Source organism: Alligator sinensis, unplaced genomic scaffold (genome assembly GCF_000455745.1).
Source record: "Alligator sinensis unplaced genomic scaffold, ASM45574v1 scaffold442_1, whole genome shotgun sequence".
In the NCBI taxonomy this organism is placed as follows: domain Eukaryota; kingdom Metazoa; phylum Chordata; order Crocodylia; family Alligatoridae; genus Alligator; species Alligator sinensis.
In genome coordinates, this window is record NW_005841829.1 from 6,516,193 (window position 1) to 6,535,092 (window position 18,900).

The 18,900-nt window shown below is 41.5% G+C and overlaps 1 protein-coding gene across 1 annotated transcript in view; it reads right to left on the minus strand.

The window, feature by feature from the left end:
- Positions 1-342: 342 nt before the first annotated feature.
- Positions 343-18,900, minus strand: part of TPCN2 (two pore segment channel 2) — a 45,100-nt gene continuing 26,542 nt past the window's right edge. Inside the window, exons 18-26 of the mRNA XM_025200297.1 lie at positions 16,543-16,593; positions 16,454-16,502; positions 14,655-14,726; positions 10,186-10,259; positions 9,544-9,634; positions 9,366-9,448; positions 8,459-8,540; positions 3,896-3,981; positions 343-3,221 (exon numbers count right to left, since the gene is read on the minus strand). Coding sequence (XP_025056082.1) covers positions 3,143-3,221; positions 3,896-3,981; positions 8,459-8,540; positions 9,366-9,448; positions 9,544-9,634; positions 10,186-10,259; positions 14,655-14,726; positions 16,454-16,502; positions 16,543-16,593 — 667 coding nt within the window. The 3' untranslated portion in view covers positions 343-3,142. The remainder of the gene's footprint in view (positions 3,222-3,895; positions 3,982-8,458; positions 8,541-9,365; positions 9,449-9,543; positions 9,635-10,185; positions 10,260-14,654; positions 14,727-16,453; positions 16,503-16,542; positions 16,594-18,900) is intronic.

The window sequence follows — 18,900 nt, forward strand, 5'->3', positions numbered from 1 at the left end:
TAAGCCTAAACTAGTAACAAGACTGAAGGCAAACTGCTCAGTACTGTCAATGTTCTGACATGTCTAGAAGCCAAATTTTAGATGCTCAGGGAATTTTAGTGTTGATAGATGCTTACTTACAAGGCAAGTAGTGCCTAAGCAGACATTTTAAGATACCTGAACTAGTTATCTTGTCCAAAATTTACCGCCCAAGTCCTGCTTTAAAGTACCAAAAAGTCTTTTTGCCTTCAAGTCACATGTTCATAGAAGCATGTGTTCAGCACATGACAGAAGCAGCTCAGCACTCAACCAGAAGGCACTGCAACCCATAGAGCGCATAAAAGAGACACCATTTGCATTGAGTAAGCCTCAGTTTTACTTGATTTTCTATACGCTCTTATTTCCATGTTTGTGCATTTTATACATAAAACTTACATCACATGGCCAGTTACAATTTATATTGGACACCACATTTTTGCACATAGTTCTAGATTACATTTGCAGTCAATTCTATGAACAATAAATATAGAAAATTAAAAATGGATTGTTCTCTTTAAAAAAAGTTTCTCCACATTTGCCCAGATGGAAGGTTTGTTGTTTACAAAAATGCCACACCAACTCACACTACTTTGGTAAACAGTGGACCACACTGGCCAAATAAAAGTTGTAGAGCCAAAAGAGAAAGACCAGAATTAGCAGCACCACTTGCCATGGTAAATTTATATAATTTACTAAGGATCTAGAATTCAAAAACAATCAAGGGAAAAGAAAGGAACTACTTTAAGCAATTGATGAACTCCAACCAGAAGCATTTCAGCTAATTTCTTACTGGTGTGATCCATTCACTTGTGGAACATATTAAAATGTGCTAAGAGTCTTGCCATGGAAGTGGTAAGAACCATATTGTGCAAGTCGTAAAACTGCACTGAAAGAGGGACTAGAAAACAGATCAGTAACACTGTGTCGACATCCAAGGGATGAGTTTCTCCAACATCCATGACAAACGTGTAACCAGTACTGGGGAAATACCTGGTACAAAGAGGACATTACACATTAATTTGAAGAATGGAAATGTGGACAGAAGTGAGGTCAAGAGTGTAAAAACAGATGTTTTCTGAAAACGTAGAGAATGAGGTAGCTGGCCTAAAAGAACACAAATGAGTGCAGGTAAGAATGGCATGGCATGTGAGAGTGCGCAGTAAAAAGCCATTGTCTGAATGGGTTAAAGTTCAAGTCATATTTGATCTGTGTGTTATGTGGCATTTTCAAGACATACACAGCAGGTAAAACAAAAAAACAATACAGACCCCAAAACCTCAAAGCAACTTCTAGACAACATTAAAAAGCTGAAGGTGCAGAAATGTGCTATCAAGCTCTATGCTTTATTGAGCCTAGTATATTTCTACTTTAGCTGCCAGGACGAGAAAGAAAATGGGGAAGAAAGACAGACTACTGGGGAAAAGGGAATAACTGGCAAACGAAAAAAGGATGGCCACTAAGGGGCTATTTAAAATCCTTTGTGGACTAAATAAATCAGAGAAATTAAAAATCAAAACAATTTACAGTATCCAGTCACCTCATCCAAGCCCTTGTCAATACAGGATTAGTCCCAGTATCTGTTTTAACCATACATTTCTCAACAAATGGGAGTCCTATCACCACACAGAACTATTAAATAATATATAGGATCAATCCCACATGCTTTAGCTTGCCTAAGGCAATTTGTTGGTTATATGCCTGGAAGATCCAAGATGAAATACCCCGTTAGGAGCAATAAGTGCAACCACTACTTAAAACTAATTCTGGAATTTATATTTGTTATATCAAATTATTAAGTGCATAGCCAAAGTTAGTGGTATACCACAAGCCATCAGCAAACACGTATAATCTTGCACAATGCTAAGCATCCTCAAAAACCCATGGACTTCAGGGAGAATGGAAGGTGACAGGCACCTTTTTGCATTGACCCTAGCCAACTATGGAGGAGGAAGGAGAAAGGGTGGCCAAAGTGATTTTGGTGCCGCGTACTGGCCAAAATTCACGTTCCATCATGAATAATCAATTCCTTGTAAACAATTCCAGTTCAAGGTAGAGCCTCAAAGCAATACCCATTGACCTCCTATTTCTAATCCGCTCAGGACAGATATACATGCTATATGTAGCACAAGGTTTTGACTAATGTTGTTGCACAGGTAAACAAACTCTGGCTCAGTCTCAGCATAGAGGCCAAAGCTTCTACTGGTATCTACAACAGGAGTCCAGAAAAGAAGACCTTTGGAATGCAAAAAGGAGGAGCTCAATTTCCAATTAAGGCAAGGTGATTTACTGTGCAATGGAGTTTAAATTTTACCGGGCTGAAAAACACAAGAAAGCGATCATTCCAAAGTTATCCTGACCTTACCTATTTTATCAATAGGATACAGTCAACATGGACAAAATGCAAACAGTGGACCAAGAAAAAGGATAGTGTGAAGTAGACTATTTTCATTGTTTCCAAGCTAAACTTCATGTGATTGTGTTCAAAAGTGGTTAATTCACAAAGGAGATTTAGTAAATAACATAATACTGGCATATTTCAATAAAAATAGTGTTTCAACTTCCCTTATTACAAAATGGCTAAGAATCGACAGAAAGACCCTGCCCAATTCATTCATAAATTTCAAGGCACTGTCCTTGGCACATGCCAGATGCCAGAATAGGCAATTCCATTACTTATGGTGCAAAAAGCAGCAAGCATAGTGGTTACAAATTTTGCATTTTAAAGTGCACAGTCATTTTAACATTCTCCTTCTTTGAAAAAAAAAAAAAAATTCTGTTCAGTCTCTCCCAATCCTGACAGTTTATAAAAATAACAGTTGCATATTCCAATAAAATGTCAATTTAAAATCAACTCAAATTAGCAAAATGTAAGTATTAAAAAAAAAATAGAAAAGATACAAGCCTCTAATAAGAAGGGGGAAAAAAAGAAGAGAGAAACAGTCTCCCTGCAGAGTGGTATTAAAAGGTAAAAAGCAAATACCAACCAAAACATTAAACACTGTCCCATAAGTCTTTCAGATACTTCACTACAGAAAATTCATTCAGTTTCTCTTCAGTGACAGTCCTCTAGCTGACCACCTCATCAAAAGAACAGTCTGTGCCAGTTGGTCCTCCCACCAATCTGTCATCTACATAATTGCAGATGTGGATGCTGGTACAGTTTTTCCATCAGCTCTTCCTCTGTAGGTTCTTCCAAAACATCCCTACACAAGAAAAAACGTAAGTTGTTTGGGGCAGCAAAGGGGACTTTTAAACTTTTTTTTGCAATGCGCAGAGATGCAACACGTGCTCATTTGAAGGCCGAAGCAAAGAATTAAAGTTACAATAGGTTGATGCTCCCTAATGATGCATCCAGTTGCAAATGATCCATCCTTCTACAGATGTGTCGTGGAAACCAGCAGCTGTTTTCCCATAAGAAACAGGGAAGCAATTTCCTGCACACAGTACAGCATAACTGAGGTCAATAGATTTATTTTCCTTAAAAAGTTTCTAAAATGAGAACATTCTCCCAAAGCTGCTATTGCATATTCAATATGCACCAGAAGTCCTACTTGTGCAAGATGATCAACTTGCCACCCACAGTTTCGTACAAAGCAAGAATATGAATTCGTTTTGCCATTCCCAATCAAAGTAATCCATCTCAAGCATCTCTCCTCCCAGCATCACACAAGCAGGAGGTGCCTAAAAGTGAGGTTATGCCAGGTGAAGGGAGGCATACCTACAGTAGTTTTAGAACTGTCTCAAGCAAACAGCTGAAAGATCATAATTATGTTTGAAGCATCCCTTTCACCCTGTTTGCATCTGGAGCACTGCCTTTAAAAAATAAGTCACCATCTAGAAAGGCAGGCCCCTTGTTAATGGACCAAATACAACTCACCTGAACATTAACTCCATGGTCACCTGGTATTCAATTTCTGAGAGAGACTGCTGCTGACAGCGACGGTCCCATTTGTGAATAAAGTTCTGGAATTTGACCAAGCCAGACCAAGGGAAGTAAAAAGAAAAAATTTAGTCACTTCAGCATTTTGAGGTTTATTATACTACAAACAATTCTGTATGTATAAAACAAAGTCAGTTCAAAACAAGAAATGTACTTGCTGTCAAATCTTCATCACGATTTCTCAGGCAGAAATCAAATGATGGAGGCAAATGCAGAGTTTACAAGTACATAAAGGGTAGTGTAACACTGTATTTACACAAATCCAAGAAAAGGTTGTTAACATGCGGAAAAAAGCCTCTTGTCTTGAATTCAAGCAAAAAATGGCTGTGACTGAAGCACTGTCCTAAGGTAGGGGTCAGACCCACAACTGCTGCCTGCTGCCCCATCGCCTCTTCCCTGTGCCATTTCCCCCTAGGTCCCCCACCTGCAACCCCTACCCAGTGCCTGGTCCCATCGCATCACCCCACCACTTACCCTCCAGCAGGGCTCCCTTTCTGTTCCAGCTGGAAGCATGGAGTATGTGGTTGTTCTAGCTTCAGCCAGACCAGGTAGCAGCAGCAGTGGCAGCAGCTCCAGCCAGATTCTGGCTCTGGGGCCCAGCTGAAGCTATGGCTGTCACAACAGAGGCTGAATGGCCAGGATGGGGCTGGAACAACCACGTGCTCTGTGCCCTGGGCTGGAGAGGGGCAAGAGCTATGCCAGAGTAGGAGCTGGACAGGTAGGTGTTGGTAGAGTTGGGGACAGGGCAAGTAACAGAGGCACAGACACCATAAAGCAGGGCAGATGCTACAGTGCACAGGCACTGGCGGGGGGAGGAAGGAAGGGGAGCAGGGGGCAAGAGTGAAGCTGCTAGACCTACTGCCTGCCCATCACCACTGCTTTCCCTGCTACAGCAGTCAGGGGAGGGAAGGAAACAACCAATTAGAGATGACCCCTCACCCTCACACCCCCACCCAACCGTAACTAGATTCTATGAATGGATGATAACCAATTTAGTCTTCTACTGGTAGAATCTAATTACTGGGATGGGGGAGGGCAGGTGTCTGAAATTCAGAGTCACTTCTGCACTTTTATGACCATGTTAAATTTACATGATGAATTTACTGTACCCTAGCTGCAACACCACATATTAAGAAGATCATGCTGCTCAAAGCAGACTTTCTTCTAAATTGGAAACAGCATAGCCAGAGATGTAGCATGGGGAAAATGCACCCTGGGCAGCCACCTCTCACCTTCTCCTCCACCCCTTTTTTTCCTACCACCTTGACTGCAGGCACACTAACCAGAGGGAGCAGAGCCAGGCAGTCTAATGGAGGTGCAAGGCATTCTGGGAATCTAAACGGGCAATGGAGCTTGCAACTGCCAAAATACATTTTCACCCTACTTTCTCTTTTGTTGCCCTAAAGCCCACATCCAGAGGGCTGGATTAAAAAAATAGTGAATTCAACAGCAAAAAATTAGGGGTCAGCTTCTCCCCTAGCACTAGGAAACTACTGCTGCTCTATAAAACTACAATTCTTAGAGTGTCTCATGCTCTCTGACCATGTTCCCTGTGCCAGCAACAAGCAGAGGCAGCCAGCAGTGAGGCACTTAAGACAAGTAGCCTCGGGATGAAATGCCTTCCACCTCCACTTTCCTTCTGGTGCCCCCTTCCCCGAGGTGGTGCCTGATGCACATGTCCCACTTATCCCCCACCTCCATTATACAGCTAACAGTGCTGTGGGCAAGCTAACTGGCCCCTTGATCAGCCATATCCAGTGTCCTATATGGACATAACTCCAATTTCCACTTCAGCAAGCAATCCAAACAGAACATAGCATAGCTAACAAGCATAGCAAGTATACTGTGCACACCTGGTCTAAAGCAGGGATATTAAACTCATTGGTCCCTATGGACCAAAAGAGGAACCCAGAGACAAAGCCCAGGGCAGACCAGCCCCAGATCAGCCCTGTGCAGCATGTGCCAGACTTCCTTGCACACCACGAGCAAGGGTGTGCAACAGGGCTGGGGGCCAGTGCATGTGGTAGGCAAGTCCAAGACCTGTAGGAAGCACTGAGAGCTAGATGATAGGGCTCCACAGGCCATGTGCTTGAAAACCCTCATCCAGAGCACCTTTGTCAGCTGACCTAAAAAGCAATTACCTGATTTAATTAAAACATCAAAAATCACTTCTGAAGGAGGTCATTAACATTTTTGCATGGCAGATGGGGATAAGTAACTTTATTATTACACAGTAAGAAAGTGTGGTGGAGCTGCGGGGGGCATCAAGGGAAGAGGAAATCAAAGCCAGGAACCCTGAAGTCCCTTTCAACTTAACCACTTCACAAACCTCTTCCTCAGGTTATAAATCATAGTCATAGAAACTTAGGCTTGGAAGAAACCTCAGGAGGTCATCTAGTCCAACCCCCTGCTCAAAGCAGGACCATCCCCAACTAGATCATCCCAGCCAAGTCTTTGTCTAGCTAGGTCTTAAAAACCTCCAAGGATGGAGATTCCACAACCTCTCTGGGTAACCTGTTCCAGTGCTTCACTACCCTCCTAGTAAAAAAGTTCTTCCTAATATCTAACCTAAAATTCCCTTGCTTCAACTTTAGACTATTGCTTCTTGTTCTGTCACCTACCACCACTGAGAACAATCTAGCTCCATCCACTGTGTAGCCACCCTTCAGGTAGTTGAAGGCTGCTATTAAATCTCCCCTCAGTCTTATTTTCTCCAGACTAAGAAAGATCAGTTCCCTCAACCTGCCCTCACAAGTCATGTGCTCCAGCCTCCTAACCATTTTCCTTGAACCTCTGCTGGACCCTCTCCAATCTGTCCACATCCTTTCTGTATGGGAGGGTCCAAAACTGGACACAGTACTCCAGACATGGCCTCATCAGTGCTGAAGAGAGGGGAATAATCACTTCCCTCGATCAGCTGGCAACACTTCTACTAATGCAGCCTGGTATGCTGTTAACCTTTTCTACAACAAGAGCCCACGGTTGGCTCATAATCAGCTCACTGAAGAGTTCCCTGCTAAGCCAAACTGGTCTTCTACCATACTTGCTAGTCTTCCTGCGCATCAGGATGGTTCATTCCTTCACCCTCAGTAAGGTTTCTTTAAGGTACAACCCCTTCTCCTGGACTAATTGTCCCCGCCAGACTGGCATCCTAGGGGATCCTGTCCATCATTTCCCTGAGAAAGTCAAAAAGTCTGCTTTCCTGAAGTCCAGGGTCCTTACTCTGCTGCTCTCCTTCCTTCCTTTCCTCAAGATCCTGAAGCCAATCAACCCATGGTCACTGCTGCCCAAGCTGTTGTCCACTTCTACATTGCCCAACAATTCTTCCTGGTTTGTGAGCAGAAGATCAAAACGAGCACAGCCCCTAGTTGGCCTCTAACATCCATATAACTTCCTCATAACTATCACTCTCACCTAGACTGTTTTTCCTCCTAAAAAGCAATCCCTTTGACATACTTTAAAAAGTGAATATGTTACAATTGCCTTGGTTTGATTTTTGCTTGGATATACACTGACAACACAAGATCTGCAAAGGTAGACAGCTGAAACAAAAACAAAGAGCCCTCTGCCACAAAATCCCATGTCAAAGCCATAATACTAAACTGAAGCTCCAACCTTGAAGGAAAGCACTCAATAGATTTGTCTACAGGACTGGCTTCCAAGGTTAAGCCATCCTCCAGTGTGCCTACACATAAGGTCAGATGTGGTGCCTACCATCCGAAGTCTAATTTTGCAAATATTTAGGCTTCCAGAAAGGACACAGAAGCTAGTTGTTGGCAGGGATGCAGATTTGTCATGGCAATATGTATACGCATTTCTTTCAGCAAAACCTTTTAAAGTTATTGGTCATATTCTGAGGGCAACCTATCCAAAAACCAGTCCAGCCAGCCTGGCGTGGACCTGAAAAAATTTACAAGAATAATATCACAGTAAGTAGAAGAACTTTGAATTGAATAAACATCTTGCAAAGCTCTCTGCAAATTGAAAATATAAGCCACACTTGATTTGGGCAGGCAATTAAGATTAAACAGATGCAACAGTGCCCTCATCACCATGGTGAGGGCACAGCAGGGTAAAACTCACCTACTTTCACCAAGAGTATGCTGGGGTCTCCAAGGCTCTAGACAAAACATCGAGAACCATGGCAAAGGAACCCACCCCATACAACAAATGCATACTCCAGCCTACAACAGTTGAATTGTGCCACGGGCCATTCGTGTACACGTATATGAACAGTTTGAACCCATTTCTGTTTCATGATAATAATTACCACTTTTCCTCCTTGGTGTTGTCCCTCAGCCTATAATAAGTTTATGTAAATTTAATTATTATTTACAGACCCAACTAACTGCTAGATCCTCCTAAATCTGAATACATCTTGGATTTATTTATCAGTAGTGACTCAGCTTCCCATAAGGTCTAAACTCCACTTCCAATAGATTTACAAAAGGATCCTCATATCCTTCATGAATGCGCAACTAAATAGAAATCTTTGCTTACCTCCAAAAGTAAGGCTACAAACAGATTGACCCAGATGACAGAAGAAATTAGCCACCAGGCTACAAAATACAGCTTTGACCAACTGGAAAAGAAGAATATTAGAAGAGAGAAAAGTAAAGAGCTGTTGTTAGTTTCATAATGTACTCCATCCGGGGCTGAGACTGAAAAATAAATCTGAGGAATGTAAATCACGTTTTTCACACAAAAGGTATGTAGTGTTTTCATAAATCAAAAAAAAATAAAGTCTGCAACAAGTCAATTATCAGACTTTCATCTAGTCAGCAGAGTTAAATATACTGTTCCTCATCAGAACCCTTCTTCCCATGTTCAGGACACACGCATGCAATTTTAGTGGCTGGCTTCTCAAAAAAGGGGTAAAATCTTGGGTCTTTCAACAATAGCAAGACCCCCCTGGTGCAGCTCATTGTATCTAAATCAAGAGAAAGACCAAAAGGACTTCAGACAAAAAATGCTTATCCACAGACTATGCAGAATTGACACAGTACAGTGATCTACCCCAATTTGTCATATTTGGCCCTGATGGACCCCAGGTAGGAGAGAGAAGCCTTTCCGAATCTATTGTGTAATCATTTCCATCTTGGGGCATCAACTACCATTTCCAAACTGTTGTTAAGTGCGATGAAAAGTTTTGTACTATATACTGGGAACTGGACTGCAACTATCATTTTACACTTAGTTTGACAGCTTTTTGGCTTGTAAGTTTCAATTACAGATTTGAGGGGGAATGTCATATCATTAGGCAGGAGATTCACCTATCCCTATGGCCAGAAGGCAGGATGTGTGATATAAATTTCTGCCCGTTTACTTAGAATATACATACATACCAAGAAGGACATATGATAATACCGAATGGAAAAATTCTTTGGTTGTTAATATTACTACTTACGGACTTGAGTATCTTGAAAATGCATCCAGAAAAACTTGCCAATTATTCACCACCATCACATCCCAGAGAGTCACCAGTGCAGCCTAAGGAGCAAAAGTTAAAACAAAGAATGAGTGGCTATAGCACTTATTTGCCATTTTTAGAAAAGAAAGCCTGTTTCCCCAACATCTGGACTCACAGCAAAGTCATCAAAGTTGTTTGGCCAATATTCCAACTGCTCATAGGTCCCACACTGCAGAGTGTTGTTACCAGATGTTATATTGACGACACTACAAGGAAATTACAGAGCAATTTTAATGTAGCTTCCTGCACTTCGTTCCATATTTACTATATTTTAATCAAGTAAAGTACCTTCAAACAGGCAAAAGAAAGCACTAGGAAGAAAGAACATAGGAGCTTGAAGTTTCAAAATTGAAATTTCCTGGAGTCTCAATGGAATGATAGGAAATTAGAAGAACAACTGGCAGGAAAAATGTTTGCAGAATTTAAGAGACTACTTAGAATGGAGAGAACGAATTTAAAAATAAGGAGGGAAAAATACAAGATGCTCAGAAGCATGCACTCTTCCACTACAAATGAAGTGTATCTGTTATTATCATAAGAAACAAAAAAAAAACAACCAAGAAAGGACACCCACGTAAGGGTGGGTGTGAGTGACGTTGAAGCTATGACTGTCCTGGAAATATGAGGAAATTATATTTTGGGGCGTATATGTCTTTTGCTAGCCCAACCATAAGGTTGGGAGGGAGATGCACAACGCAGTTTCAAAAAAAGACACGGGGGCCTTTGCAAATAGAGCATGTTTAAAATAAAGCCTTACCTGATATTACCCATAGGAACAATAGCACCTTTAAACAGCACTATTCCAATTAGAGCAAATGCATAGTAAACCACCTAGAAACCAATACACATTACAGTTAGTCAAAAACAAACAAAAAAAAGATAATAAGACATAATAAGATAGCATCCTCAGAAGTCATTCAACATTAATAAGAGAGATACTGTCAACTTAAAATTTATGTCTGTATCAAAAGGTTAGGAAAAATAGTTTAAACAATGTGATAGGTTATTAAAAGAGTGGGACGAGAAGGGAGACTTTTATAAGCTCACTTATGTTACACTCTGTGCTGTTTAGATTTTTTAAGAGATAGATAGATAGATTTTCAGCTGGAAACTGTTAACATTTTCCTTTATGATCAGTTTTACTTTTCTGTTTCTCAGTATTCTGGTATGTGAACTACAGAACACTGGAGAAGAGCTTAAAAACTGGGTAAAAATTCTACTGGAATTCTTAAAAAGTTGTGGGAAGATTTCTATTAGCTTCAGACTTTGTAGAAGCTTTTTCTTCATAAAGCCTAAATTGTGGTCAAATCTGAGCCTATGTTTTGTATTTAAATCAACAACATTTGTAAAAGCCCAGATATAAATGAAGCTAAAGGTAAAATCTGTAAAAGCATGTTAAGGCAATGCCTGCACCACTAGTTAAGCTTAATCTTATAGTCATCCTCAAGCCTATGCCTGACTATAAATTTCATAGTAAACCACTAAGTTTAACTCCAGCAACAGTCTGCACCAAGAGAAGCTCCAAGCATGAGGGCAACTCAACTCTCTGACCTTTAGGGCATCCCCTTTCCATAGTGTCTGTAACTCACCCACATGTTGCATGCCTTCAGGACAGGAAGTTTACCTGCAGTAATACCACATTTCTAACTTCAGGCTTCCCTGAATTTCCCCAGCCCCATTCTACTGCCCAGAAGAAAGAAAAACAGTCTAGACTGATTCTTAAAAGGACCCTGTTTTGCATATTGCAAAGGAACCTTAGACATTTTGTGAATGCAGCACTCAAGAAACAAGCAAGCATTGCAATGTAAATAGCTTTGACAAGAACTAAAATAAAATACACATGGAGAAATGGCAATTGAAATGGATTGGACTGGTTGTTGATGACCGAGGGCAACACTAAAATGTGAGCATAGCCATGGTCCAAAAAAGTCACCTGGGAGATGAGTCATAATCAAAAGGATTTAGGGATCTAAACCCTTCAAGTGCTTAGGGGCTTTTGCCAATTTTAGTCCCCCAAAAAATCAGAGATTTGTTTTTAAAACAATCTCCACAGATCTGTCAATGCATAAAAAAATCCTAATTCACACTAAAGAAAGCTTCACTTATTACTAAGAAGCACTGAAACAAAGCAACGGAGGTGTCAGGATTAGTTTCTATTCACATCTTTTTGTATTATTAACAAAGGGAGCCAAGAAAGAATATTATCATCTGTACTACAGGCTTTTATATTGGTTAAATCAAGTGATGCTGCTGTTCCACAGCCTGCCAGCAGATGGGGCATGTGTCTTATTATTAATAAGAACCAACATTATTCCTATATGTAAACTAAATCTAAAATACAAGACAGACACAGGAGAAACTGTCCTATCATTAATTAACATGACTTTAGTAGTGTGTGGCAGATACTGGGGAAAGAAGGCATTTCAAGTCAGCTGTTAAGACAAGGCCTCATCATGCTAAGAGCTCAAACTGAAATAATTTCAAATCAACAAGACTAGAAGCTAGACCCCACCTCAAAAGGTCACATCCTTAAAACTAAGCTCCTTGGGGCAGACACTAATTTCACAACTGGTGCTACATTGGTATTTTTAATGCCAGGATGTGGATAAAGAATACCAAACCATACACCTCAGCTACAACATTTTAAATACAGACAGAATAAAGGATTCCTCTTCAGGTCTCAGGTTGTGGGTCCCAATACTAGTGCCGGGAGACAAAAAACATCCATTCCTAGAGCTAAGCTTAGGCTAGGTCTGCACTATGGACTTCTGCCAACTTACCTATGCTGGTCAGGGGTAAACTCCTTGACCAACAAAAACATACCAGCAGAAGTGTCCAGGGTAGATGACAGCACTTTTACCAACCTGGCTTATTTCCCCTCATGCAAGGGAACATTACTGGTGCAAACAAAGCTTTGGTGGCACTGCAGAATCTGCACTAGGAATACTTAAGTATGACACGTAACAATACATACTCCTTGTGCTGACAAGGCCTTCGGGCAGGCCATATCACTGGAAACTTGCAAACAGAGGAGCATTTTCAGGGAAACCACAGAGATAGGGCTTGAAAGTATAACTAGACAGCTTTAGTTATCTACCTTCCCATACGTTGGAGATCAACACATTTTACTGCTGTTGTTAGATATCCTAACAGTACAGTTGCATAACAGTTTGAAATGGTGTTTTATAGCAAATTAGCAATTATTTCACCCTCAGGATTTAATATATTCAGGTCTTTTCAGTCTAAAAGGCCTGCTTAATTAACAAGTGCACCCCTAAAGTATTTATGATTAAATTTCTCAGTTCTAATACAAGAAGGTATTAAATTATACTGTACAATAATGGTACATATGTTAACTTCATCAAAAAATTTAAAAGCCTCCTTCAAGTAGGACTGACAATAACAGCATTGCCCAGTAACTAGGGGCATATGTTTGAACGAGGATCAAGGTAAATACATTTGTACTTTGTACTACTACTTTTCTGACCAAACTTAATACAGCAGATTCCTGAACAGGATTTGTGGGCAGTACCATAGCGTAAGTTACATTTAAGACAAACTAAAAGGTTTAAAAATCAGGAAGTGGCAAAATTAAGACTTCCTGTACGGACTTCAAGCCACCTTCTGCGTACACACTATGAGTTTTTTAAATGCATCTCCATCCAGTATTTTTATTTGGGGATGTGCTTCCATCCATCAGGTGTATCCTCAACAGGCTATCAAACTTCAAATCCTTATTCTGAACCATGGTGGGGAATGGTTGAAAGCAGCTGAACTGTTCAGCTAAAACTTTATGACGGAATAAAAAAAGACAGCATAAGGAAGGGAACGGAAAATCTCAGCTCCAGAAGGTTGAAGTCCTTGAGTCAACATTATGATCAAGTGAAACAGAATTTTGTAAGTGGAAAGCACCAGGCAAAACTAACTATAAGCATTGCTGCTAATTCCAGCTCTAATGAACTAGCTCAGGGGCAGGCAAAATATGGCCCGTGGGCTGCATTCGGTCCGATAGGCCATTCTATCCAGCCCACAGGGCCCCTAAGAAGTTTCCAAAATGTATATTTATCTCCTCCCAGCTGCCTGTCAAGGATGACAGGAGGCAGGAGCAGAAGGACCCAGAGGGAGCCTGCAGGAGTCAGGAGAAAGGCCAGCCTGGCTCCGCACCCCTACCCAGAAGCCCGTCTATAGCAGCTTTTCCTGCACATGTCTGCTCCACCACCATGTGGCCTCCAGCTGCACTGCTGGATGGAGGAAGCACAGGGCCGCACCAGTACCCCAGGGCCAGGAGTGGAAGTCAGAGAGAGAGAGAGAGAGAGAGAGAGAGCATGGTGAGCAAAGCACAGTGTGCACACAATGAGGGAGGGAGATCATGAGTGTGTTCGTAGGGTAAGTCCCACAAACATCCCGCACCATACACGTGCAACCACACCCACCTTGTACTGCCATGCACACAGACCCCCACACCCACACTCCCACAAACCCCATACCCATGCACACATCCACACACCCACATGCTCCCTCACCCCACACCCACACCTATCCAATCCCAACCCCCCCCCCCCCCCCCCCCCACCCCCCCCCCCCCCCAACACATCCACACCGTCATCCACATAACCTCACACCCCCATCCCCTCCACAGGATACAAGAGTAAGACTTCATTTTAAGCTATTGTGCGATCACCTCTATGTATACTACACAAACACACGTAAATCAGGACAAAAATACTTTTTGAAATCAAATTAATGAAATGCTGTAGATGTTTGATTTTTAGAATATAATTTGGTATTTTTCTGATTCCGACATGGCAAAACCCCTTGCTGAAAGGAGTACTTCCAGGGGTGAGGGGAGGGACTTCTGGTGGCAAAAGTCAGGCGTTAGGGGGTGGGGCTTCCAGTCACAAGATGGTAGCCAGGGGGTGAGGCACCTGTCAAGGGGTGGGGCTACCCATGCAACCCTTGACAGCTTGCCAAAACTCGGTAAGCAGCCCTCCACCCAAAATAATTGCCTGCCCCTGAACTAGCTGGTCAAGGCTGGGAAAGGCTTGTACTATGAGGGGACAGGGTGAACATTAATCATTTCAAAAGAGAAAAGAAACTGATCATGTTCCTTTTATAGTCATGATGTGCAGGCTGTGGGTGTATTTTTTTTCCCGCACAATCAAACTTTGAAAATGTACCCCAAATCATGCTATAGAGTGAGACTACCAGTCTTGAACTGCAACATACCAACAGGATCCCTGCAAATGCTCTTAAGTTCTTCACCAGATCCAGCAACGTACTGACAACCAAAGCCATGAACTGAAACAAAACAGAATTCTCATTAACATTTATCATATATTTAAGTCCCAGTAACTACTGTCACCAAACTGATATAAACATGATAGATAGCAAGTTAAAAAAACAAAATAGTTAAATACCTTGAACCTCAACAGCACCTTTTCATGTCATGGATCTCATTGTGCTGTATATAATTAATGAATAAAGCCTTACCCACTCTCTAAAGTGGATGTCGAAATTACAAATGAGGACACTGAGGAACTGACATGCCTTACTCAAAGTCAGATCACAATAGTAGATGAGCCAGGAATACAACCCAGTTATTGACTCTTGATCCTGTGTTTGAACCTGACCACACTCCCTCAATTTCCCATTGGTACTTAACCCTGACCATGTGACCTCTGCATGACATCAAGACATCTATGTTTTATTAAACACAAAGTAGACTCCACAGCTGTTGTCATGCAAAGACCCCAGGGACCTCCAATATAGGGAGCCAGAGAGGCCTCACCTAAATCTGAATGGGGTTAAGTCTCTTAGAATTAACCACGCCTGCTTTCTTTCCAGGTGCAGTCTTCAGTCTGATGCTCACTGAGAACCCTATAGGAGCCAGACATGCAGAAAGCTAGGCTACATTGTTCCTTGGCTGACCTGTTAGTTAAGCAAACCCCTCACCACTATGCAGAGCTCCATACTCTCCAGGTGCAATTGCAGTGCTGGCTAATTTTGCTTGTGTGTTGCTTATTTGTTAGCTAGCCTCTGTTGCCCAGGACAAGACTTTCAACTGATCCACAATCTTAGACAATTAAAAGGACTTCACTTTCAGCAATGTTGTGTTAGTTTTAATGATTAATTCAGGAATCACTCAAGATAGATAAGCAATACTGGTGGATTTAAAGGAAATATTTCCAAGCACACAACCAACTCTTTGCATCTGTGGTAACACGTGGCTCATGGTTTAAATCAAAAGTAAGCCTGGGCATTAGAATTTAGAGAAGTACTCAAGTAATTTGAGTTACAGGGTAATGTACCAGCATTTTCCTTGTGTTCATCCAGGTTCAGGCTGGATCTAGCCCACAAGTGAAAGCTGCTGTCTCATTCAAAGTAGATGCACAACAAACTTTTGGCAATATTGGATGAGGAAACCAGTAAAGCACCTTAAAACTATTAGAATTCCTCATTTGCAATGTAGTCCCATTCGTCCATTTCAGTCAGGGGAAAAGTGTAAGGAAAAAATAAGATTTTAAGCGTTTTGAAGACTTTCCATTAACATAAGCATGTTATTGCAACTCTGCCTGTGTAAACCCTACTACAGCTCCTAACACAATTGGTTAGGGCAGCGCTAGATGCAAGAATCTAGAAGGGAGGGGGAAAACTTGGGTGGGATTATTTGCTTGCTGTAACCCAAAAATGTCCTCCCTTCTCTGTAAACTCTGGAAACACTATAAAATTGGCCCAGTGCATCTAGATGTGCATACAACACAATTTGAGAGCTGGGTCAACTGCAGTGACACTATCCAAGCTTCCATGCTGCATGGCCACAGCTGAAGGAAAAGAAAAAACCAGAAAGAGAGGTGTTACCTAAAACAGACAGAGCCAGGAACTTGTGGATTATAAATCCAATTCATATACACCTAGTTTGCAAACAACTACATACCACTTTGAGAAACCTATGATGATTTATAAGTTTGATTAGTTCAGAATTATGGAACTAGGAGGTGAGGAAGGGGAAAGCAAGACATAAGCACCTTCATATTAGGTATAATCCGCAGGAATCTGAACACAATTAACATATTCCCCACCCCCACCATATCCCACAGAGACAGCAAGCCCATCCACCAGCCGCACCATATCCCACAGAGACAGCAAGCCCATCATTTCAGGTCTCCTGAGAAAGATGAATCATGTAAAAAGTTAGAGAGCTAGAAAGTTCTAACAGACACAGCTAATTACAAAGTTAGTCATATTTTTTCAGCCCTTTTGGATTAATCATTTTTAGGACAAGGAAATTTTATAGCCTCATATATACCTGCTATATAAACAATAAGTGCTGTTATGGATGAGACTCTACCTTTCAGGAATCTCAGCCACTGGAGATACTAATGACCAATGTGATAGAATATTTATTTATTAGTTGTAATCAAGAAGTGATGGCAAATCTTGGAGGTAAAGTATGCAATCCAGGTGTTTATCTGTGAATCAACTGCCTGGTCAACTATGCTGTTTTCTGCAAAGCCAGCCAAATTCCAAGGAGTCCCTGTTATTCCTCAGCAGGAGAACAAATATTTTTTGGAATCCTCCAGCCAGAGCTGAAAGAGTTGCTGGTCTTTTGAGTCCTGAACTCAACTGCTGATGTGCAATCACCCGTTGCCATAAGGAGCATGCAGCAACTGTGGTGGACCCAGATCCCAAGTCACAAGCAAAGAAACTAGCTTGAGTCATAGCAGTGCATATGATTGCCACTATACTTGCAGGATGCCCTACCCACCTGGACTTTAGAAAGGGATTCCATGAGAGAGCACACAGATTAGACTTTATGGCTGCTTGCAGACATGGGGGGGAGGTAAAGGGGGAGGGACCCAATGCTTTACTTTCAAGGTGGCACGCTCCCGCACCAAGCCCAGCGCATGCTCAGAAGAGGCAGCACATTAGTTGTACCCGGCTTTCCCAATGTCTGTAGAGATCAGGCACTTTAGTGGGGCTTTTTTGGCTCTTATCTAGTAGCTGATTGAATCAGCTTTAGCTAAAAATGTCAAAAAGCCCCAGCTGAAGCGTGCAGTCTATACAGATGCTGAGGAGCACTGCTGAAGGTTGACGTAATGCACTGCTGCTTCCAGTAGAGCACTTCCCCCCCTCCACATCTGTCAGCACTGTATGATCCTACAAGGTTTTTAAGACTCAGCCCAAACAAAGAACAAATCCAATTATTTTCAAGCTTTCTTCCATTACTGCAGGGATCATCCTTTCTTACCTCATGTTAAAGGATGTCCATATCAGATTAATTACATTTGAAATACAAGCCAAAGTACTGCACAGAAATTCCAGAAGCCCATTATATATGGGCCATGCATTGCTAGCTGTTAATACACTAATAGTGTTATATTTTGCCACATTTAGTTTGCATAAATCTATGGCTTAGCATGAAGCCTATCATACACCCACCCATGCCTTACAACATGCAGAATTCTGTCTTATTTAAGCAATAAGGTCAGATCTGAACTCAGCACTAGTATAAGTTGGGTTTTAGAGTGGAATAGAGTGGAACAGAGTGGTGTGTGTCTTGCTGAAAAAAGACAACATAAGTAGCAACTGGAAACTCCCTAGTAAATAAGTGAAAATTACTAGGGCTTGATTCATATGGCAAAAATACTCCATCCAAAAGTTTAAAATAAAGTTTTGTAGAAATTACTACCTGGGAAGCACATTGTAGAAAATACACCGAGTGCTCAATCTTGCCTTTGATTATGTCACACCTACAGACACAACAGCTGGCTAACAGAACACACACTGTCAATGCCAAGACACCCAACTGGTTAATTTGGGTATGGACATACAGTTGACTCACTGTGGAAGCAGTTGGGAATTTCACCATGTATCAGGTGTTCCTGATGCAACAAACTGTTCATGTTCATGCTCTCTTACCCACACAGTAAGTGGAATCTAAACCCATCAGTGAAAGGGGAGTAAGCTACCATGGGTTAGCCTCCACTTATCATAGCGTAAGAGAATGCTGCAAAGGATAAGGCCGCAGCCTCTACCTGACAGTAACTTATTTGTATGTCTGCTTCTTAGACTGCAAGCTGTTTTGTCCAATAAATTTTTTTTTTGGTCTCTGAAAAAAACAAACAGCATGCACACACAAGCATGCCTCTACAGTGGATCCCCCAGCTCTAGGCTAGTACCTCTCAATGCTACTCTTATAGAAATAAAAGGCAAAAACAATCACACATTTAAATAAAAGGCAAGAAACAATTGCTTGGCAATATAATTAATTTCAGGGAGGTAATATAAATTACCTTGCTTAAAATTATCTATACCCTGGCAAAAGAGTTTTTTCAACCACCACTTTAAACAGATATACAACCCAAAGGTGTACCAAACTAAACAGGTGTGGGAGGGAGGGTTGCTCATCTGTTTGAATGCACTAAGTTAAAAGTGCACAAACAATTAATGTTTTATAAAGCACAAACTCTCT